The sequence below is a fragment of the Mugil cephalus genome, chromosome 8, assembly GCF_022458985.1.
Source record: "Mugil cephalus isolate CIBA_MC_2020 chromosome 8, CIBA_Mcephalus_1.1, whole genome shotgun sequence".
In the NCBI taxonomy this organism is placed as follows: domain Eukaryota; kingdom Metazoa; phylum Chordata; class Actinopteri; order Mugiliformes; family Mugilidae; genus Mugil; species Mugil cephalus.
The window spans coordinates 13,409,145-13,434,136 of NC_061777.1; the positions used below are offsets into that span (position 1 = coordinate 13,409,145).

General features: G+C 42.2%; 1 protein-coding gene across 5 annotated transcripts in view; it reads right to left on the reverse strand.

The window, feature by feature from the left end:
* Positions 1-757: 757 nt before the first annotated feature.
* The window catches only part of osbp2b (oxysterol binding protein 2b), a 44,897-nt gene continuing 20,662 nt past the window's right edge, over positions 758-24,992 (reverse strand). For 4 of the 5 annotated variants that reach the window (XM_047591890.1, XM_047591893.1, XM_047591892.1 and 1 more), the window contains 12 exons: positions 16,230-16,480; positions 12,461-12,659; positions 10,549-10,669; positions 10,201-10,267; positions 9,531-9,683; positions 9,196-9,441; positions 8,964-9,084; positions 8,255-8,358; positions 7,212-7,307; positions 6,754-6,938; positions 6,386-6,606; positions 758-5,017 (listed from right to left, as the gene is read on the reverse strand). In XM_047591890.1, the coding sequence (XP_047447846.1) occupies positions 4,875-5,017; positions 6,386-6,606; positions 6,754-6,938; positions 7,212-7,307; positions 8,255-8,358; positions 8,964-9,084; positions 9,196-9,441; positions 9,531-9,683; positions 10,201-10,267; positions 10,549-10,669; positions 12,461-12,659; positions 16,230-16,480 (1,907 nt within the window). In that variant the 3' untranslated portion in view covers positions 758-4,874. Of the gene's footprint in view, positions 5,018-6,385; positions 6,607-6,753; positions 6,939-7,211; positions 7,308-8,254; positions 8,359-8,963; positions 9,085-9,195; positions 9,442-9,530; positions 9,684-10,200; positions 10,268-10,548; positions 10,670-12,460; positions 12,660-16,229; positions 16,481-18,281; positions 18,444-24,992 lie in introns of those variants that run through there. The other variant, XM_047591894.1, reaches the window with a different exon arrangement.

Sequence of the window (24,992 nt, forward strand, 5' to 3'; positions counted from 1 at the left end):
TATTTTATTGTTTTTACCCTTTATCTTTATGCTGACTGTAATTCCTCTTATCTATCTATCTATCTATCTATCTATCTATCTATCTATCTATCTATCTATCTATCTATCTATCTATCTATCTATCTATCTATCTATCTATCTATCTATCTATCTATCTATCGTAGTATATGGTCCTCTCCATTTGTTCTTAGCATCTGTTTTCTGTTTTGGGGATGTCTATATAAAGTTTAAAGGTTAAAGGGTAATGTGCCAGTTGTCAGCCCGTAAAACTGCTAGACGTAAGGAGATACGTTTTGTTTGTGAATGGGGGCTCTTGGGGATGAGAATCATATATAAGGGGTCTGTAGGAGCTAAGTGGGAGAGGGGGTTCGACGATTGGCCAGAAGCTCTCTCAGATTCAACTGTGTTTTTGACATCGTTCTTTCTTGTAAATAAACCTTTTTAAATGCAACATAAGACTTGTCAGCGGTGATCACTTCTTTCTTCAGCACATCAATGTACAACATTATCCATCCATCCATCCATCCATCCATCCATCCATCCATCCATCCATCCAAACAAATTACACAGTTCTTCATGCCATATAGTGTTTTTAAAGTTTAAAGTTAAAGTTGTACTTTACATCTGGAAGCTGTAGTGACAATATGGATCTTTTTTATTTTCATTAAAATGGGAGTTGTTTAATTAAAAGCATAACAAATACACTATACCAATAAAACGAAAAATATCACAATTAAAAACCAAACAGACTAACATCCAGTGTCAACAATAACAACTTTATTATCCTCTTTTTTCATCATTGTGTCTTTGTTGTTTAAAGACAGTGTTATACAAGTATATTAAAAGGAGAACACAATAAAAAAAAGAAGAAGAAGAAAACCTCAGTTGAATCCACAGTTACATCTGTGTGCACTTCTGTGTATTTGGGAAGTAAGAGTAGTAGTCAAGGCAAGTCAGTCACCTTTACCTCCTGTACCAGGCCGCTGCTGTGTTGTGTCTCATAACTTCTAACATCATAAAGATTATTAATGTCATCAACCTCTCACTACAAAGCTAGGAGTCACAGTCCAACAGTCCAAAGAGAAGCAGGGTTCAGTTTAGACAAGGCAAAAAAATATCCCACCCCGTCACCTTCAATAATTTACTTCTTCCTCAGAGCTAAGCAGAATCAAATGAGACAGACGTGTGTGCCTCACCCACATAAAAATCAAGCTCGGTATGCATATAAACAATATGAAAACACCAATTTAAGAATAATGGCACCCATGAGAAGGAAGAAATCAGAACAGAAAACAAAAGCGTAAAAATTAAAGCTAAGAATCACACCATCATGACTTAAGAGTTATGAGACAAACAACGAGAAGAGGGGTAACATTAGAACCCTCTGAGATTAGGGAAGGCAGATGAAGAGGTTTTATTCTAGTATACAGTAAACTCTCCATTTACACTTTGGTTGCTTTTGTATCCCTTTCTGCATGAGGCAGATAGCCGCTTTGTTTGAAGCAACAACAGCCACGAACCAACAGATCTACTCCTCGCTGCGTTATTGCTACGGCTGTCCGGTACTGTTACAGGCCCGTAAAGGGGGCAACTTCAGTAGTCACCATCAAGTGCTGAGGTCACGTTATTTGGAAATATATTAATCAAAACATACGATGAGCTCTCTGTTATCATTCAAAATATAATATGTATTCTCAAATATAAAATCATCTCAAACGCAGTATATTAAAGTAAACCTCTAGTGAGCCTCACATTGATCACTGAGAATAAGGAAATCACAGATCAGCTTTTCTTCTCCGCCGTTCACCATTCACCATTCTGAATTAACAGTTGTCAAGATGAAACTTCGATAGTGTCCATCCTCACGTGTGACACTCTTGATATGATTAAAAGTGTACACGACTGCTGTCAACACCTATGTACCTGTGAGTCTGTGAAGTCTGTGCCAAGCAGGTGAACAAGATAAGAACCAAAGCAGAAAAGCAAGATTAAAGGAATAGTTTAACATTTTGGGAAATCTGATTTAGTCTTTTTGCAAACCAAAACTCTCATACTGTGTGTTCAACGTAGAGCAAACCCAGCAGCAGACTAGCTTATCTTAGCATTAAAAGACCAAAGACGAGCTAAACTTGCCTGACAGCAGGCACCTAATTGTTAATTTCCTGCTTTCAGATCAAAACCCTAAAGTGCAGAAACAGCAAGATGTGGTTTTATCAGGTCGTCATGGGCGAGACCGCCTCTGACTTCCTGAGGATTACACAGATATGTTTTAATTGGTGGCAGGCAGATTGTTAGACAGAGTCAGACTCAAATTCAGTCTCTGTGCTAAGCTAAACTTAAGCGAAGCTGCAGCTCATATTTACAGTCACAAGAGAGGTATCCATCTTCTCATCTAACACAGGCAAACAAAACAATTCTATTTCATAAAGTAGTGAATTATTCCTTTAAAGATATTCAGTGACTGATTAAACTGCACTCATGGCCACCACAAAAAAAAATGTATTAAAACTTTATATGTAAATGAGCAAAGAAGCAGCTTTTGGTGCAAAAATTAAAATAAAAATCATCATTCATTTCATTATCAAATAATCAATTCCCCGACAGAGAATCTCACATTTCAAGAGCTCATATTATCACACTGAAAATCGCTATCTGCCAAGTAGTCGGCACAGAATAGTTCTGCGATGGGTCTTTTCTCCAGGGCAGTTTTCATTTGGCCTGCAGAAGAAACAACTACACCACAGCTATTAATGTGTAACAATAAGGATCGTTATAAAAACTGATTTTCTGTGTGTTAAGACAGCTTTTGGCCAAATAGCGGGAAACTCAGTCCATCTTTGCAGAATCAGTCTGGATTCAAAACTAAAATTACAGCAAATCCTTCAGTTTCATTCAGCTTTTTTTTTTTCTCAGTACAGATAACTTAATATTCAGATTAGTATAATTATTCTCCATTTTACAATATCATTGTTTTATCACAAAATATTCACACAAATAGACTAGATGGTAGTTACAATACCTCCAGCCACGAATTCTACATTCCTAACAATAATTACAAAAAAATACTAACAGGATTTCAAAACTCTTATCGCCGTAGACTTGTAGTGCACAGGTCAGGGGACTCGTTCCCTTATTCAGTCAGTTAAAGGCAAAAAGACTCAGGGTACCTTTGTGAGCTGATCCCAGATCAGCATGTCCACAAACAGTGAATGAGTTGTGGTGAGGCTGGAGCGTCAGCGGGGGGGACACCGTGGCTCTGCGGCTACAGCTGACCGCACAGTGGAGTGCTACAGGAACCAGCCCCGTCTGCTTCTATACCCTCCCGTCAGCTGAGGCCACTCTGGGCTCCTTCGAGAATCCGCTCCAGTCTCAAATACGGAAATCTCACTGGAAATGTCTGAGCTACAAACTAGTGACTACTAGAGGCTGTGGAGCTAATGTTTACTATAGAAACCAACATGTTCCCGGGTGGTAAGTGCTGACTGTCTCAGTGATTAGGTGCAGACTTAATACTCTTTTAAGATCATTGAGAGTGATGTTCGTCAGAATGGATACCATGCGGGATGTCACCAAGGATACGGTGTGTGTAGGAGAGCACCAGAGGACAAGGTAAAGTTGTGAAATGTTCTCAATATCAACACAGAGATATGTACTAACCTCTAGTCAACCACAGTGAAAAGTGCTTACGTCTTTAAAGGAGATCCTTATTGAAGTGATATGAATGTGTTGAAGTATAGTTTAATGTTGTACCACTGCCGGTGCACTAATGTGTTACGACTAAGGGTTTATCTACTACCTGGCTAATCAGAGTCACAAATGGAGAATGAGAAGATCTAGAGGCAATTCACATTCAAAATATGAAATGGATAAGTAGCGATATTATCTCTGAAAGGACTGAACAGACTTCAGAGGGAAATTGAGAAAATATTCCAAAACATTACAATTAATCTTATTTAATATTTTCCTTATTTTGACAATCAAACACTGGACTTACTTCGTTCCCCTTGTCTATTTTTGAGTCAAAAATATTTTTTTCTTAAATCTCTTTTTACTTGGCAATGATTACTATGATCAGCTCATTCTGACCAAACCAGCTATATAGTGGGCTCTACCTTGTTAGTGGAGCTCAATAGTAAAATAATTTGCAAAAATACTGAAATAGAATAAAGCCTGCGATTTGATATAACGACGTAACATTCCTACCACATATCTTTCTGTAGTAATTGATTCTTTTTATTAATTTATTTAATGTTTAACACTTTTGGTCTCCGTAGTTGATAACAAGGCTGAAGAGACAGACGCTGCATTCATGTCTTCCCTCTTCGCCTCTTTCTTAAGCAACCTATAGGGGCAAATAATGAGCATTTGAAATAATCTCGATTATGAACAATTGAAAACTAATTTCAGCCTAAATAAATCTCAGTTGTGTTGAATGGGATAGAAGACTTGCAACAACTGAAATACTGAAGTGTGTATTCAACACTGTTCGACTTGTGACTTTGCAAGTCTGCAATGAGCTGATTGGACGTCGGTTTGTTTCTCCGACTAATAAACCTCTTCGATGGGGTGAACACAGGAAAGTGCATTGTGGGTAGAGTTTACGGAGCACCGCAGCATCGGGACTGTGCAGGTGTTACAATTCCATTTTTTATCACACCTGCACAGTATCTCACTGGTGTTTCAGTACAGTGTCAGAGAACGAGTGTACGTTTGGAGGTACGTTTAATCCGAGAGTGTGGAAAAACACACACATTCTCACAATGACAAACGTCCACAGCGGGCTCGTCAGCCAGCTCCACTGCTTAGGGACCGGAGGCCGAGCAGTTCCTTGTCTGTCGTCTGAGGTTTGGTGTGATCCGAGTTGAGTTCCTGGGTTAGAAGATGTCAGGACACATGCTCCAGTCCTGTCTCTCCTTTGACTCCCAGTAGCCGCCCTTGTACACAAAGTTTGTCTCTCCAGTGACCGAGTCCCTCCTCTGGTGAAACCACAACGGCTGGTAGCCTTCGTATTCTCTACCTGTGGAAAGAGGCGCCAGAGTTACTCAGTCCCCATCATTTAATCACCTTTAAGTGGAGAAGCCACAGCTGCAGGCAATTCGCTGAGTAGTCCATTCGCCTTCATACAAAATGCATAATATGGGAAGCAATCGATCGCTGTGCACTGCATTTGGGGCAGCTCCAAATGTGAACCGTGCTGGAACGGTGAACGAGTCGAACAAAAGGGCATCAATAAAATAAAATAATAATAATGATAATAATAATAAAAAAAATTAAAAAAACGAGCTGGATATGCAAAATGGAAAAAACCTGTTTTCATTCGTGTTGAAGGTGAAAATCATAATCACTGCTTTGGAACTTTTGGAATAATGAAACAGCAAACCAGTCAGAGCAAGGGAGAAACTGCAGTTTTCTGATGTGTGGACATTTGTAGAAATTTCTGAATTTAAACTCAGCACTGTAGCTCGGTTTATGAAAAACATACATTTATTAGATGAGCAAAGCACTCGGTGAGTGCACCAGATAAATGCCCAATCAAATAAGCAGAATGGCAAATTAATCGCTTGCTATTGTGGCTTCACCGTGGCACTGAGGGAATACTCATATCCGTTATTACATGTAACATGTTGCTGAGGCCACTTCTGAATCAAAATGTCACATGTATGCAGGAAAAAGTCTTGTTCTTTTGTTTTTTCCTGAGTTATTATTTGGAGAAATTGACATGAGAGGGATATCATGCAGTTCCCACACAGAAGCAGACCACACAGAGGACACACAGGGGATGGTGTTTATGTGTGCACGTGTGTTTTGTGTATGTGTGTGTGTGTGTGTGTGTGTGTGTGTGTGTGTGGGATCGATGCACAACAGAGGGGTACAGGGCAGCCCCCACTCACCAGAGTCATAATCACACTCTGACCATCAATAGAGGGAGGGAAAAGAAAGACAAGTCATGGGTTCATCAAATACAATCTGGCTCTCACACACACACACACACACACACACACACACACACAGGAATGCCACCAGGATGACAGGTTCCTGCTGAGGTCTCCACAGAGTTCGTACACTAGCTTGTCTCAGCTCTTTCATGTTAAGCCTTGTCCTCTGACCTTTCACCTTTCACCTTTCATACTTTCATGCTTTTCAAACAAAGAGTCGTCTATGTCTAATTTTCTTCTGTACTGATCATTAAGATCTCAACCAAATAAGAACTCCATCCAGCATCATCACATTTAATCTGAATATGATGATTTTACTATAGGATCTCTGCCCACTTTGCAACTTTATGTCAATTCCCTCACTTATGTCTTTCTTTTCTTCTTTCACTTGTCATCTCTGCCTGGCTCTGCCACTCTTTACCTCTCAAACATCAGACTCCGTTTCATACCTTCGTCCACAGCGTCCGAGGCCTCGGCTTCCCGCCTCCTCCTCACAGCTCTCTGCTTCTCCTCTAGCCTCTGTTTTTCTGAGTTGGCTTCATCCCATCGACCGTCCTCCATCAGCTTCTGGTCTGGCCTCAGACGGCTGTCTGTCAGTCCCACTCCGTCCTCCGGCTCATTCAGGGTCAATGCCAGCGCGGAGAAGTAGTACATGTTCTCTGCATTTTCTCTGAAAAGGTGAGGGGCAATAGACGCGAGTTACAGCGTTGTGTTTTTACAACCTGTGATATAAACTGAGCAATGCATCCGTTGCGCAACAGCTATGACTCATACTGTATAAAGCTAAAAGTTCTTATGGCTGATAAGACGAGCTTACGGGAGAGGGTATTTTTTCCACAGCAGTTTGGGGGACAAAGTCTGATAGACGGTCTTCTGCTTGCCCTCTGAACCGCTGCCTCCTCGGCTGCTCTGAAGGATCTTGGAACTCTCGATTTTATCATCCCATGTACCGGAGAGGATGTAGTGCGCCTGGCCCCCACTATCTGCCACCACACCTGTCACCTGGAAAGAACAAAAAGAAATCGGAGAGGATGTTAAGCATCCCTGGAAAAACATTAATATGTTTCAAAGAGCTCATCCCAAATAAGTCAAACCACAGAAGAATACCCCTGTTTTCACATTTTTCATGGGTAGAATATTCAGTTTCAGCTGCGTGACACAGAGTAGGTCTATATTTGTTGATACTTTCCAGCAGGGGGCAGCATTTGACCATGAAACAGCCACGGCAAACGCCATCACGCCATGTAGGGCAAGTGTGGAAAAGGAGGTATTTACCTTCCGTGGAACATCCCTGGAGAAATAGCTGTAAGGAGAGAACTTGAGTTGGCAGGTCTCCTTAGTCCTGTGATTCACAATCTCGATGTCGCCCGACTGCACAAAGCGCAAACATAAACAGGACGCAACAAACACAGCGTCACGTCAGAGGAAAACAATCCTGGACTGAAGTAGGTATAAAAAAAAAAAAAAAAAAGGATTGTAAAACTGAGCCATTAAAACACGCACAGAGTGTGTCATGATAAACATACTTGGTCCACTGCATTGACATACCCATGACCCATGACCATATCATCATGTCTAGACAAATACCAGTGCTTTGCTGTGGTTAGTCTTCTATTGATAATAACAGTCACTAGTAGGAGAAAAGCTTCTCCAGATTTATAAGGGGTTGTTGGGATGACCTTGTTCTACAGAGGACGATAGCAGAGGTGTAACAGTGGAAGCTAATCAAGTATTGGTAGTATTATTTTTATTTTTTCCCTGTGGACTTTTCAGTGGTTGGGGGAGCCATGCTATTAGACTAGTACACCAACTGTATGTATATAACGATATAAACATAACAGGAAGTTAAAACCTATGACTAAAAACTATAGTTAATTTAAATTAAACTTATGACTAAGAGCTGATAATTCTAGCTGATATAATCTGATATCTTCAACACTGACAGACTGATAAGATACAAGTGGGAATAATCAAAGAAATAAAGAAGGTGTGTGTGTGTGTGTGGCTAACATAGAGGGTTGTGAATACACAGACACGTGAAGCCTGCCCCTCCCACTGCCTCCCCCCGATATAACTGGGACACCTCAGAGAAAGAAGACGGTGTTATTTTAGGGTGTTATTATAGATCAAAGCTAAAGATAACTCCCCAGAGAGCAAGGAGACTCTCATTCATGTGCTGTACGGCTTTGTTCTGATTCCCTTCTCAACAGCCCTCGACTCTGCAGGTCTATACCACACACTCCTGCAGAACAGGAGGCAAACAGCGGATGTGGGTTTGGAGATGTGGTTGGATGGTTGGATGGCGCTCGTAAACAGACCTGGTCAATCCATAGCTTGCCCACAATGATGTTGTGCACTGTGGAGGTGACCTTTCTCCACACGTAGTGGTTCCCGCTGGAGTGGAACTGAAGGTGAATGGCACCTGGGGATAAAAATGGACAAAAGACCATGAGAGATAAGAAATATCACAACTCCTTTGTTATCAGGCAGCAGCTTCCAACCTGAGAGTGAGGTCTTAGATTATGGGTTTGGTTTTGTGATTCCAAATCCTATGCGTTGATGCTCTGTGCGCAGGCAATATATCCCTTTAATCCGAGAGGACTCGAGGACGTGTGTTTCACTACAACCGCCTTCCACTTAAGAGTTTTTTTTTCTATTACGCTGCACCTCACAGCAAAGCGCATAACTGGAGAGAAGTCAGATTAATACCTCCGCATCCCTTGGCTGAACCTATCAAATCTTTCATTTATCTGAGCCAACAGACCGCTGCTCTTTGCTCTCCTTCTACAATATAGAGCTCCCTTTATACCTATATTTATGTATGTGTCAAAGGGGTCATAAAACCCTCCAGATTCACACCCCTTTTTCTCTGGCGGTAGATTGTATGGCAAGCACATCATAGGTCTACTGCTCTCACGCGAGCCGTGGTGTTCCTGGACTGGCGCTGCGGCTGTTTAATTTGCACGGTGGAGCCTTTATTCACACATATACTTCGTTAGCTTCCCGGCTGAATGTAAATCCTCTCACCCAGGGGCATTATGGAGAGATATTTGCCACGGAACTTGCTGGCGATGGTGATTTCCTGCCACAAGGTCCAGCCTCTTTGGGAAATCACATGATGTGCAGCTGCAGGGGGGTGATGGCTCACCTGAGATAACGTACGGACACAAAGGATAAATGCAATACAGGGACAATGCTCGTATAATCAGAAAATGTCTCAGTTTTTTATGTGTGTAAACCAAATTTCCTGCGCGGTTACCTGCTCACACAGCGAGCGGTAGCCGAACTCCTCCAGGCGATCGAGCTCGTAGGTTTCGCCCAAGAGGGGGTTGAATGGCTTGGCCGTCCGGTGGACTGTGGTGGAGTAGGAGGATATGGAGAAGGCGGCGACCAGGCACATCTGTTCCAGGGAGGACTCGCAGCGCGCCGCCTTGTCCAGGAGCTCGTGATACTCCAGGTCCTCGGTGAGACGCTGCAGCATCGACAGGGGCTCGTTGAAGTTCACCTGAAGACGGAGAAGAGAAACTCGTAAGATGCAGTTAAGACAGATTTACGCGAACCTGTCGGAAAGAAGAACGCTCCGCACGAACTTACAGGCATGGGGATTTTAGAGAGCTCCTTGCCGATGCAGTTCTTCATGATGCTCCACAAATTGAGGGAGTAGTTGGGCTTGTCTGGGATGCGAGACCGCCTCTGCCTGCGGGGCTGCAGCTCCTTTCCCGACACATCGTTACAGCTCGGAGACATCTGGCGTTAAAGTGAAGGGAGAAGGAGTTCACGCAGGAGTTTGAGAAAATATTTTCAGTCTCACGGACAGCTTGGCAACACATCACCACGCGGTGACAGAGCGAGTAAACGACGAGAGGAGAGACAGCACAGATGTGTAGGAAGGAGAAGAAGGAGCACGAGAGAGTTGAGGGGAAAGGAGAGCAGATGTTGGACTGGTAATTAAGATTTAGTGGAATGATGCAACTGCGTGTCTCTGGCACCACAGGGGGGACAGCGAGACAGCAGGAAACACAGAGGAAGGCTGTCTGTGTGTGTGTGTGTCTGTGTGTGTCTGTGTGTGTCTGTGTGGGATGAAAGCAGGGCAGGAGAGGAGGCACGTATGCGAGAACAGCGAGTAAGGATGTCATTTAAATAAATCAACGAGGTGCGAGCTTTGCAGCAGCACGAATGAATCTGTACTGAGAGTATAAAAAGTCAGCGGCGTCCACAAATATCAGTCCTATTAGTCAGACTTGTTAGGGAGACAAACACTCACATGGTCGTCCTGGTTCCAGTCATTGGGCTGGCCTCCGCTCGCGCCGCTCAAATTACTCTGAGATCGCCTGGAACAGAATGAAAATGTTTGTGACATTGTGTTATTTTTATTTGTATAACAGAGTGAACACTTGGGACAAACTAGAGACGCGAACACACTACTCATTGATTTCTGTGTGTGTGAAAGGTTAAACTGTTAAACTACCAGCCAGAGCCTAGTTAAGCTCTCAGCCGATGTCAAATTCACAATTAAGAAAAAATTGAGCATGCAACTATCCACTAAACTTTAAACCCTGTATCTGACTTTCCTTTTATTCTTACAGTATGTTTCAATAAGAGTCACACTGACCTGTGCTGTGTGCTCTCAGTGGCAGTCACTGTGATAAACGCAGGGGAATCCTCCATGGCGTCAAAGTACTCAGTATCCTCATCTTCATCACTTGCCTCTTCTTTGTGCGGCCTCACGCTCCCTGCAGTCGCAACACGTATACATTTGTGAGTCCTGACAGACATCATGCAGAACTAGGAACACCACCTCACAGTGGTGAGCTCCTATTGTACAGATTTCAGGAGAGAGGAGCGGATAATCACATACCCATGGCGATTAATCAAGGAAAATAATCAGCTTAGTAAAATTGGCAATGTTCCTGCTGATTAACTAGCTTGACTGAGGCAAGTTCCTCAGGGTGTGCGACTCGTGTATTGTATCCTACATTCAGCGCTCAGTACGTTCAGTGATCCATAATTCAGTGTGTGAACCAGGTTTCGACAGAGAGGCACAAATTCTTATAACCTGCACTCATGATAGGATTATATTAGGAATCGACTAAGAGGGAGAAACTACAATTGCTACTAGGGGTCCATAGTATGAATGTATGTTTCATAAAGATGTGCATTTGACACAATAAATTGGAAAACTCTATTTCCCACATAAAATTTAAATTCAGAAAATATATGTTCACATTCTCTTTAGCCCCACAATGAGCACTGGCAGGGTTACACGATGTTCTGTCACCTCGTTTTTCAAAAGGAAAATAGTGTCAAATGTTGTTAAAGTCCATCCAGAGTCCACACACTTAGACAACGACGTAGGTTATTTTCTGTGCCTTCCAAATGACTAATATTCTGCTTCTATCTTGAAGGGTAAAAGTAAACGACGCTGACTGGAGGAAGGAGAATGGACTCGAGTATGTTTGAAGACCTTATTGAAGACGACAGAGAGAGGAGACTGCTGGGAATGAGATGCAACATGCAGCTGGGCTCAAAATAGGGGTTTATTTATATCCCATTCTTCAACTTGAAAACCAAACTCTACCTACCCAGACATGCCTCCCTCTCTACAACTTCAACCTTCAGGCATCCTTTCAATTTACTATCCTCTTGTAACCTTAGCGGACAAAAACGTCCATGTCCAAAACTGCTATAAAAACTACTATTTTTTTTTAAAATCTCTTAAACCACTTCATGACTTCAAAAAACTATATTCAATCATTCTGCGGATTTTAACCCTTTAAATGCTTGACTACTTGAAGCCACTGTTGTTTTTATGAAAAAAAATATGAAAAATTAGCTATTTTCTATAAAACTAATGTTTGGTTGGCTGGGGCATTTTTTTTTCAGATCAGTCTTGGAAATGACCAAAATTATCTAAAATATTGACTTGATTGGATAATTAGTTTTTGTGCTGCATCAGATTTAAAATTTACTACAAAAATGTCCCATTGACTTCCATTAAATTATTAAATACATTTTTAAACTCAATAAAATCATTCATTCTGCAATTTTCATTTATGAGAAAATTGCTTTTTGTGCTTGTGTTATTGAGCTCAGCAGGCTATTATGAAGTGTGTGCTGGTATTTCTCTGGAGAGGACGCAGCTGAAGTCGTGGGGTCACTAAAAAGTTTCTCTTTATTTGGAGCACAAACACTTGTACTCTGTGTCCAAACAGGATTTTTTACACCGAGAGCGGTTTTAGAGGGAAGATTAAGCACTAAATCAGTTTCTTGGACAGATATTTTGATTAAAACGAAACCAAACAACTGCACAAACTGATTGAAGGGACCACATATAGTCTACAGTTTATGGTTAAGGTAATTACCATCTCTAACTTGACTATTATCCAATCGAAACCTCATGACACAACTTTAACTTCTTTCACATGAGGGACGTCTATAATATTAAGCCTGAGGCCACACATGACTTTTAGCCGGCGAAGTGAGGTTCACACTGAGGTTCGTGACACACAGACAGTCAGTCTCACCCTTGTTGGTGGTCGGGGCACTGGGAGCACTGGAAACAAGCGTGGGTGCTTCTCTCCACGCTCGCTCCAGGCTGTTGTGTTGCTTCGCTAGCTGCTCTATGGTTTCCTCTAGGTGGGTACGCTGCTCTCGCTCATACTGCAGAGCCCGCTGCCATCTCCTGCTGTGAGTCTCAGCTAGGTCCAAGAAGTCTCGACAAGCCTTAGGGGGGAAAACAGGCACACATGTACATAATTACACAGACAGCACTGAAAGTTCGCGTTGTTCTAGACAAAGATCATGTGCACTACTTGCTGCAAAAAAAAAAACTCTTATAGCTCTGTAAAAATGAACTTCCGGCAACTTCATATTTACAGTGACTGGAGGTCAGATAACTCCGGTGACAACTTTTCAATGTGGCTGCATACGTTGTGGGGATTCTGGGGAAGATGATGCATACATTTTCCTGACAGCTGCCAGCAATATGACAGAGGGAGAGCACTGGGATGTAAAAGGGTATAGACATTTGCATCAGTCACTGTAATCAGGGCGGCTTATCACCACTGTTTCGAGCAATCATCAATATGTTAATCAGCTGACGTGTCCCTGCTGTGTCAAACGCTCCTCGGAGCAAACTGCACAAACAGAAAGTTTCAGTGGCTGATGAGAGGTTTAAACCACTGGCTGATTATATTAGAGTGTAGAGGGTTCACTGCTGCTGTTCTGCTTTTACTGCTGAGACAAAGAGGTTACTGCAGATCACACACATATTACATGTCAGCATTTGCTCGCACCGCATCATATGTCTGACGGCTTTGCCCCATAGTGAGCTGAAAGGTCAATGAACCCCAATAACACTCGTCAGCTGACTACACACACGATAAAAATGCCATGGGACACTCACTGAGGTGCTAGCAGGAAGGACTCAGAGGGTTTCTGAATGCTCATCTTAAAACTGGTGTGTTTTTCCTGACTCTGTCGAGTGTCGGTAAAGTTGTATTAGACTGAATCGGCACGAGAATACATTTGTACCCAGAGAGAGAGAGAGAGAGAGAGAGAGAGAGAGAGAGAGAGAGAGAGAGAGAGAGAGAGAGAGAGAGAGAGAGAGAGAGAGAGAGAGAGAGAGAGAGAGAGAGAGAGGGGACTCTGCTGAGAATTAGCTCGAACCACTTCGATTACGTTGTAGCTGAAGGCCGAAGGGAAAAAAGCGTCACAGAGCTCAACTAATCTCCGTTTTCTGTCTGTTGCGAGAGCGCTCAGGATTTATCACCTTCGGGCTCCAGGAAGAGAAATGAGGAAGCGGTAACACGTTTTTTTTCTCTTTTTTTTTTCCCACTTGAGCTAGTAAGAAAGCTCAAACACGTCCATATATCTATAGCTCTCAAAGATAAACAAGTTAGACTGATGGATTGACTCTATTAGTTTTGAACTGAACACGGTTCACTCTAAGCTGTTCGGCAATTTACTCAATCCAAAGCAACAACATGATTAACAGTCTCAGCTCAAAACTTATTAATTATTATTAACACTAATTAAAAATGCGCTGCCTTAATATCTGACCATAATTGCTATCTTTCATAGTTTTACTTTTGCTGGACTTAAGATAATTATGTACTTAATGTTTGCATGTTAACACATGTAGCAGAACATCGTCAAGTCTATGGAGTTTTCACTGACTATTACAGAACCACACTTGCAGATGCAGAACATGAACTTAGTTTGTAATTTATTGACTGTCCATGTAAGTCTGAATCTGCTCCTGAATGGGACTTGATATTGTCTAAGCAGTTGGCAGGAATATAATCTCAACGGATGTATTTGAGGTTATTTGTGCATTATTTTATCTTAATGGGATAAACAGGCCCAGTTATTAAACAATGTTAAAATAAAAAAATATTTTCTAATTACAGAAAAGATAATTAATTGTAGAGGCAGTGACACTCAGAGTCGTGAGTGTGCGCTGGTGCAACACCATTACAATACAACAATAAATGTCATAAATCCTTTCACTACAAAGAGTTTCAGCAAACCTGACAAGACCCCTGTACAGCCAGCCTCTTACCTTAAGACGTCCTGCGCGCACTGTCCACACACCGATGTCTGAGCATCAGTTTAAAAGTCACAAACACGTGACGCTGTCCACTTCCTCAGGCTTTTACCATGATATGAAACTTGTGCATCCACTTAAAAACACTATGAGAGTTCCACTTTTTTAATGCTGACTCTCGAGTACCAACGCAGACTGCATGTGACTTCCGGTGCTGCGGACGCCAGGGCTGACAAAGGCTAAAGAAGTGAATGGGCACGAGCGGACACGTGAGTGAGAGTCGGCACTGATAGTTAGTAAGTGCCGAATGAAAATCTCGCAAAGGTTACTCACAGTCGAGTATGGTTTTATGTGACTCGAATCTTGCGTAAATGTATGCATCCACAAGAAAAAAAAAATGCTGTTAGAGTCAACGGCACAACTTGAGAAGTTACGTCACGAGTGAATGAACTAGAGTGCAACCCCTCTCCTCAGGCCTCATTGTAAAGGTGAACACATGTCTGCAGAAATTCAAAGTCACAAATCAACAGAGAGCCGTATACATGACATAAAAAAGACAACAGGGGAATTGTGGCAGCATTTCCTCCTCATTAGAACAGTCTTGGCAAGCAAAATGGTATTTTAATGAGTAATCCAAGGGGGTCTATTTTATGGCTTGTCCAGTAAGTTTCCTTTTTCTCTTAATAAAAAAATCATGACAAGAAGCTCATCATTTAGTGCTATGGCCTTCCACATAATTTAAGTGCCATCCAGATTAAAATCTTTTTTCTTATTGTAAAACTGTCCCTTAACAAGCCCTATTAATACCAACTTATATCAGAAATGACAGTCTCTCACTGCCAGAAACAAATTTAAAATAATTGCAGCCTAAATGTGACTAAATCCAATTAAATACATTTTACACCCGGCAAGCAAATATATAACAAAAAAAAGCTGTTTGTCAGACATGCATTAGAGCCAAAATAATCATCATCACTGACCCCAAAACCAGAGCTGCTCAGAGAGGCAGGAGGAAAAACAAACCTTGTATGACTATCTGGCTTCAGTCAGAGCAGAGTTGTATAACTGTGGTCCAGAAGGATTTGACATTTCTCACCATGCAGGGAGGGTCGAGGTGTTTGGGAGGAAGGGGACTATTCCTGTCACCTCCACCCACTCTCCTATCTAGTGTCACTCCTCCAGGACCTCGGTTCGCCCTGAACTCTTGTCCATACAGTACTGTACAGTCCGCGGTATTTCCCATTGTGGAAAGTGGAACGGGGCCAGCTACAGTAGAGCAGCTCACAGAAATCACATCCAACAATTTGGATTGTTTTTGAATATGTAAATAAAAAGTTAATTGGAATAAACTGAATAAAAATGGCAGGTTTGCCTGTTAATGGATAAATTAGAACTTCTTCCATTTAAGGATCAAAGGACAGAGTTTAAATGTTAGTTATATTGTCTTTTGTACAAAATGTGTATTTATGGGCTACACGATTAACTTGGCTTGCCTTGTGTGAACAAAAGATACAGACAGGTGGGTTTAACAGAATCCAGTGAGGCGGAAAACTGCCTGTTTAAACCTCCAACCTCCACATGTGCAGCCTAATGGCTCTCAATCACCGTGAAGTGAACTCATCACTCATCATCACTCACTAACCAGGACGTTATATATGACTGGCAGAGCTGTCACACTGATCATGATGAAGTACGAGGGGACACGGACACTGCGTCTTGTAGCCCGATCCGCCTCAGCCACTTACATTGATCATAGCATTGGAAGTGATGCGGAAGAGGGTGGCTCGCTCGTTGACCGCCTTGATCTTCTCGCCGCCCTCCACGGGGACTTTGAGGCCCTCGAGCTCACTCAGGGAACGCTGCAGCGCCGCCCCGTGCTTGGCGATCAGGTCGTTGCACGTGCTGAGGTCATCGAGCTTGCTGACGAGTATCTTCAGGGTGCCCTGAATCTCGCTGCGGTCCGACTGGGACGTGGGCTCCTCATCCCCTGAGTCGTCTGGGAGGCAAAGGTCAGAGGTTTGGTAAAGACCACATAAATGCTTAATATTCATTTAGAAATCATAATCACTGAGGCGAAGGAACTACACATATGGCGCATGAACGTGCAAAAAAGGACCAAGTAGTAATTCATTAATACAGGCCACTACAGGCTATAAAAGTGTGTAGGCAACGTGATGTAAGAAAGATTTGTCTTTGGAAATTTCTTGCAACCCATTTACCTGCATAGCTGCTAAATTGGGAAATACCTGAGACATTAATATGACTTTTATCTTGGCGACACCCACAAATATACCAACAAGATAGAGATGCACTAAATGCGACCGCTCTAACTTATGTAAGTTGCATGGAGCGTTTTAACGCGGGCAGCCCGTCCATATCCAGGAGACTTTGCTGCAGCAGCTGCCTTCCGCTGTGATATCCCTGAAGAGAGGTTACTAAAGGTTAACAGAACATGCGAGAACAGCGCTGCAGTGTCAGCTCTGTATCACACACATACACGCACGCACGCACGCACTCCCTGTGTGCGAGCAGAGGCTCACACACAGAGACAGAAATACACCGAGGTCCATAAACAGCGTAGTGACGACATAAAAGGGAGAAATACAATACGAAAGCAGAATTGCAAATCTTAAGGAAATAAGTGTACTAATCAGTACACAAAAAGCTTTCTAGAAGTACACAAAGGATCTGTTATAGATAGGATTTCATTTGGACATTTTAGGCTTCGTTTGAGAGCCGAAGAGGCGGGAACTTTTCTTTGGGAGAATCTTCCATCCACATCCTACAAAAGCGTCTGCGTTGTGCATTTCTATTTTTAGTAAATCACAACAAGCCCAGGCGCTGGGAATAAATCAGAAGGACCCGCTTTAAAGCTGGCGTCCTTGCTCCTAAAAACACGCAACGTCCCCACAACATCACCAGAGGTATAAAATTATTGCTAAAGCAAAGAAAAGAGATGAGAAGGTTTAAGCGAACAGGAGGAGGAGGACACTGAGGGGAAAAGATAGGACAAGGACACCGTTTATCAAAATGAAAAATAAATTCATGTGATGGCGAGGTTAAGTCGAGTCAAGCGTCGACGGAAAGTCTCGCCACCCTTGAACGGCCCTGCTGACCCTCCAATGCTCTAATATCTAGAAAATGTGGAACAGTTCCTCCTAAGAACATGGCAGCTGGTTCTTATTCCTGGAGATCTAACAGGGCTGACAACATTTCTTAAGTTCAGGTTTGATCAAACATGAACATGTCATAATGTGTTGTCAGTTTACTGTGAGAAATTACCATCTAGCCAAAACAGGACGGACCAGAAGTACAAGCAGGTCTGTGACTTTGAAGCAGCAACTCTAATAATATTATCAATTAATGCAATTAGTGATTTGTAATTAGATTTAGTACAGATACTGCATACACTGAATAAGCCCTAATGACTTCAGCGAGCCTCTGACTTTTTACCCAGCGTCAGTGTAAGGCTGTAAGTTCCTTTTTTCCATAGTTTGGTTTATGAACAGATATGTGCCAAGTCTCAGCTGTATATCAGCACGGAAAAATGAATGAAGATGGTAAACGTTAACTGGGAGCACCCCGATGTCAGCGGTGAACAGTTACGTTCTCAAATCACATCTTTGCCAGTTCTGCAAATTGCCGCTGCATTTTGTACAGTACCATTGAGCCATAGAGTATAATGCCTACACTGTATGAAACACTGGTGAATAATATCAGCAATGTTAATGTATTACTGTAAAAAAGTAGTTTACTAATGAAAACTGGGAGAAAAAGAATAAAAATAAATATCTCACCACACATTTCCGGTCATCAAATTTTACCCGGAGGTAAAGTTCAGTCAATAAGACGCAGCACGGACACAGGCCGCTGAGCTCTAGCCCCTGAGGTACGGAGTAAACATGCTGAACGGGCTTTCACAGACACAACGGTCTGACCATTAGAAGGAGAAAAAAACAAAAACCAGTCCAGACAAACGTCAGCACATCTGTCCTACGGCGACAAGAAAACCTAAAGGAAGCTTAGATTAGAAAACTGACACCAGCATCTACCCTTTAACCTCAGAATCTCAATAAAGACGCTGCAGGTGAAGAAGTCTGTATCTGTACTGGGCTGCGCGTCCAGACACCGTCGAGCAAAAGACAGAGAGCAGGACGGTGTGTGACGGGTTAGTGAAGAAAGTTTGGAGGATAATTAAATTAGATTTAAACTGATAGAGTGTGACTATGACAGGACAGTATTAAACAGAGGATGTAGTTTTGAACTTCCTCCTTCAAGTCGACAGACCTCCTGTCTCAAGTTATATCTGAATAAAGGCCGAGCGGTATGGCCTCAATATGAAATCTTGTTTAGTTTTTCGATTTCCGTTATCAAATGATTAATTTTTTTCCATCTACATGAGCTTGAGATAAAACATAATTCAAAAAACGTTATAATTTCCTTATTAATACTATATAGTATAATGTAATATTTGATATCGAGACACAAGAACAACAACATAAATGAAACACTTCCAAAGGTGTCAATGGGTGTCATGGTTACACTGCTCCAGTGATAAGTTGTTGAGTAAATGTAGCTCAGTCTTCTCATACCAGCGTTTCTGTGATGTCACTGTCTGGTCATACGGGATGACACTGGAAAATGTAGCAGCTAAAATTTCAAAACCGAAACCATTTCCATATTGTTAATTAACATCATGTCAATTTTTAATTGTCAATATTTGGACTTAAATTCTAATAAGCTTCATTCTTACTTTTAATTTTGCCTTTTAATCAAATCAGGCCGATCAGTAAAACCTTTTTCCAAGGCAAAAATTCATAAAAGCACCGCTGTCACAAGTTTCTAATCAGGGATAAAGGAAGATTGTGCATCAAACATGGGAAAGAAAAAACTAATTAGCGGTGAGTAAATCTGAAAAACTCCTTTTGCAAACTTCTTCCAACATCTGTGGAGTAGAAAGACAGTTGCTGTGTTTCCATTAGAAAACACTGGAAATGAACAAACAACAAAATATCACAATAAAAAAACTCTCAAGTATCAGTAAAACTCTTTTACTCTTTCATGAGGTGGTTTTTCAGACGTATCGATATCACAGTTTATCACACAAGCGCAATGGAAACACTTTTTCCGCATTTCCCCGTCACCAGTGTCACTGGAGATGACACGGGGGGGAGATCATGTGACCAGTTAATCTGAAGTCCATTTCCTAAGATGAATCCCCGCGTGACGAGAATTTAAGAGAATTATGGGATGTCGCGAGGCATGTTGGAAGGGTTTGTTGAGAGAGTGCAACATGTAAGGATCTCTGTTAAAATCAGGGCACAAATAACTATTATTAAAACCGCAGACAAACAAACTTACACATGTCCTCGATGAAATAAAACAAAGAAATAAGGGACGATCTTCAGTTCTGATGGAAAACCACAGATGTGGAAGGGTAAATTCACCAGTGGACTCACACCTAATGCTCCGCATCACGTTAACATGTGAGAGATTTACACAATAGTCTCCAGATAATATCAGGATCATTTCAGAGCTACTGTGTGGAAATTCACAGCAGGCGGAGAGAGAGGGAGCAGAGAGCAGCATTTTAAACACCAGTGGACTGACTGATACGTGCTGATCTTTATATTTATATTTATATTTATATGAGCATTTTAACTGTGAAACATAACACAGCAAAGGCATTTTCCAAACTGCAGTGACGCTTTCGTTCATGTTCATCACCCTCATTCTGCCAGAGAGCTCAACAGCTCTTCAGTGATGCCACTTATAAATAAACTGTCACATGTACCGAGGCATATTAGAGAGTCTTCTTACATGTCACCAGCTGAGCTAACACTCTTCTCCAAAAATCAACAAAAAACTAAACCCAAGCACAACGCTTCCTTCAAAGCCAGGAACACCTTTTCTGCAGCGTCCTCTCAGTTCAGCGAGTCAGATCCGTAGAGAGCATCGACGAAATGTCAAGCCCCACCGCGCGGGTCTGAATGCCGCAGACCCGTAAAGATGCCTGAACATATTCTATCAACAGGACATCACGTGGACCTGGGCTAAAAAGCGAACGCTGGGTTTTACTCCGATCCCCCGCCGATAAATAACTCCTCTCCTCCGCGCGTGCGTCAGTGTCACTTCCTGGTCCGCACCCTCAAGAGCAGATGCAGATGGATGGGTTCTCGTGGTGAAGGCGACGCCGTGAGGCGAGGCCAGAAGCCCATTACCACGCCAGTCATGCCTCAAGGGCGGACTGCCGCGCCCCTTCCCCCACGGTCTAGCACCTACCGCGGAGAACGCACAAATTCAACAACACTGATGCAAATTAGCCCTCGCTCTCTGCCCACCACTGCATCCTTCTTCTTCAGGTGACAGAATCCAAACACACATCTGAGTGTGAGGAAGGCTTACAGGGTCCCAACGTTTTAGTGCATAACATGCATAAATAAAATCGAGTCGAATTAAACGCAGACGCATGTAAACAGCTGCTCGGTCCTTCGCTCGGCCCAAAAGTGCTGAGGGAGGGGAAAGCAGGAGGAAGCGGAATAGGCAGCGTGAGTATGTAATTGGGGGAGCGGCGGTCTGCCATCTCTCTGACAGGGCTCGTCTCTCAGACGGTCCCCGAGGACCCGCTGTCAGATCAGTGGAGCCAGGCCTCCGGCTGACAAGACGTCACCCTGTGGCTGAAAGACGAGCAACGTCAAGCAGCCGAGCGCATGGGAGAAATGTGCTGCCCCCGCGGATTAAAGATGGTATTTACACATCCTGCAGGCCCTAATTAGAGGGGACACCGGTGACAGAAAATCAAGAATCTTTTTCCGTTTCCTCATTTTTGTTTTTTCGGTACAGACGATGTACCTCAGCGTGGTCAAAACGTACAGAACTCACTATAAGATAAAGAACTCCTTTTTTAAACCAACATTTCAACTGTTGACTCATATTATATTTGTCATTTGATTTAATATTAAATTACTGGAATGCTTAAATGCTCCTTAATGTTCCAGACATCGATGTGGTGGAAAAAAGGGTGGATTTATAGGGAGAAGCATCTGAATACACAGTATGAAACACTGAACTGGTGGAGAAGCTCGACTTCAAGCAGAACTTTGTATTTTCAGTGTGTTGTGACACTGCAGCAAACACTGGTCACTAACTTTCTGCAGGTCAAGAAATGAAAGCTGTTATTGTTTCATGGTGTCTTTGAATAAATTAATTTGTTAAGGTTAAAATGAACAGTATGATATGGGACAAGAATTAAGTACTTACAGTATTTGGCACTTCCAAACAAATGTGTACTGTTCAAATGCAGTGAAAAGATAAACGATATCTAATTTTTATTGCTGCTAAAAGGTCAAAGTTTTTGCATTTGTATGTAAAAACAATACTGTCATAAACTTTTTTTATATCAATATTGAAATAATCCCTGTGATTATTGTGACATTGATTTCAATTACAGAGCCTTAATGTGCACATCCAATGTAAAGATCACTGAATTTTAAGCACAGAGATGACTTGTTTCTGCACGAACTTGAAAGTGAGGAGGATCGTCTGTTCTGCACAGAGTGGGTAAGAGAAAAGGAAGAAGGTATATCAAAAGCAAGGTAGAGGAGGAGCGAGGATGCATCTCAGGGGACGGGGCTGTAATCCTGGCCAGTAATTGCTAACTGACTCCACACCTCCCCCGAGATACATCACGAGGAGACAAATCGAGGAGACAGCAGGTTAAACCCAGTAGCGACGGCGCTCAGCTCTGCACAAGCAAATGAGAAACTGTGCAGTGCAACTCATCACTGTCCCCAAAGCTCTGCAGCACAGCTCTGGCAGTGTATCCAATCGAACACGTTCAGAACGCAGCAAACAAAAGGAAAGATTAACAGCAAACTGCAGCAACTGCAATGAGTTTTTAATTCTGAAACTTTTTGCAATGTGCTAGGATGGACAAAAAAAAAACAATTTGCTGATTGCTAAGAGTGAAGTTTCATATTCTGGTATGGACAATAAATTAAAAAAAAAAAAATCCACTGACTGAAGATCGAGGCCATTAATTATCCGACAATTTCAGAATACAAACTGACTTCCTCTACACACAGTCGGTCGGCAAATCCGTTTCCCCGTGGAAGGATTTTCAAGATATTGCTGCAGTAATAAAAAAAAAAAAAAAAAAGTTTGCTACTGTACAGAGATGCCTGTGTTCACCATCTGAAACAGTCCGCAGGGATCTATTCGATGTCTTGCGTACGCCGCATTTACAACAGCAATGAGGTTAATTAAATGCTTCTGACACACGGGTCTCATTAGAAGAGCTACGGTACGTCAGCTGTAATTCAATAACACAATACACGGCCTCCAAACTTAAGTCATATGCTTGTGCGTGGACATTTGAATGAGACGCTCACCAGCACATGCACGCTGAGCTCACAACATAGTAACAAATAAATTGTCATTTAAGAACTCAAACCCTAGTTTTTCTTTCTGAAATGGAGTAGATCTCAGGGTTGCCTCTAAATTGGATTCACAGGAACTTATCCATATGTTAAATAAATGATATCTAATCTTGCTTGGAAATGTGATATTGCACCGAAATAAACCAAAGTTTTAACAAAGCTCCAAAATCAGCAGTAAAATCTTCAGGAACACAACTTTAATAGCAGAATGTAACTGCATTGGTTCCTACTACCTGCATAGCATCATATAGCAAATTATACAAATCTGTCAGCTGTAATGGACTTTACCATACTGCTTATCCCAGGTACCTCAATAAAACCTCTGGCTGTTTTTAATAGCAATGATTCATTTGCACTTTTGATTTCACGGACCAAATATTTCAGTCACAGGCCGACCTCACACTAAGCACCGACTAAGTCAAGGCAGGCAGCTCGACAAGTTTTTTGATCTCCTATTTGACAGTGATCAAAACTGTCTGCAGAGCTTGTGATACGGTGGCAGAATGAACAATGCGATTATCCAGAAAGACCTGGCAAGTTCACCAACCCCAGTAACCCCAGAACACAACGAGATCATGATCCGTCACGGAAACTGCCCGGGTGCCAGCCCTGCAAGAAAAACCACGAAGCAAGAGTAAAGGTGACAGCGCTCGTGAGGCAGTAATAGATGTATCTGCTAAGTACTCCTAAGTTATGTTCATTAATATTTGAAGCATTAGAAATGATGACGGCACAGGAGGGGGCGACCCAGGGGCTCTGCACTGTCTGACTAATCTCGTCTCATCTCAAACCGCACGCTCTGTGTGGATCTGTATCTCAGGAGGAACGAAAGTAAAACGGAAACAGCCCGCGCACAAAACACGAAACAATTTTCACTTTCTGTTTTTCCGCAGGAGCAGGAGCAGAGCAGCAGAGACACAGGCAGCCTTCAATAAGAGCTGATTATCAAATTGATGTGGAATGTCACATGGCAGCGCAGCTCCACAAGAGGTTTCACATGTCGACGGCTCACTCAAAATAATTCTGTTCAGCAGACCAGAGCCAGTACAACATGAGTAAGAGAGACTTCCCCTTCAACCTCTATTATTGTTTTTTACATATACTATATATAATTTCAAATGCATAAGAACTGAACAATATGGCACAAATATCAAAACAGTTTAAGACGGGATTCGTTGTGTTCTGATCATTTATTTTATGAGAATATAGTGTCTACATGATCCCTTCAAAAGTTTCTGAGGCCTGTCAGATTTATGTCGTCCTTTTTTTTAAAGAATGAATTTATCTCAGAACTTTCTTCTTGCCTCCCTGCTTCACAGATCTCCCAGTCCTACCTAGAACTGGAGCGCTGCCTTCATGTCAGCGACAGGGCTGTCGACAAGATGCGATTGTTTGGCGTGTGTGTGTCCCTCACAGTTCTCAGCCACGGCAAGCTGGGACATAGCAAGGCATCTTATTATTCAGGCTTCTTTATTCGTTGCTTTTTTTCAGCAGCGCCCTGAATGCTAACAGCATTATTTTTATTTAGCTTTAGCTTATGTGTCTTTATGTGTGCTCATGCAAGCAGCTAATTGCAACGCATCGTTGGTACACGTCTGATCTTTGTTCTTTCAGCCTATTCAACTGATCACCATGATTCAGTAGAGGCAGGTTCTCTATGACGGTTTGTAGCTCGTAGCTGTAGCGCTTATGACTTCCCAGAAGAGAGATTCCTCCTTCGCAGTGGTAGGTATGTAGCAGCTGGATGTTGGCTGTGAGGTCTTTGTGGTGCTTTGAAGTGCGACCTTTTAGTCCCGACACGAGCAATCTCAGGCGACTTCACGATCACACTTCCTTGATGGTAGTTCTTTGAGGTCAATTTGCTGCTTTTAGAACTTGAGAAAGTTCATTCTCCACCTAAACAATCTGACTGGAGTTGATTTTATGTCTTTTGCATATGAAAGATGTGTCAACTACAAGGAAAATACTGTGGAAAAACCACAAATCTCCTAAACCAATGACATTACTTTTATGAAAATCTCTTTCACAAATAAGCAGGTTTTTGAAGGTAAAACATCTCTGAATGAATCA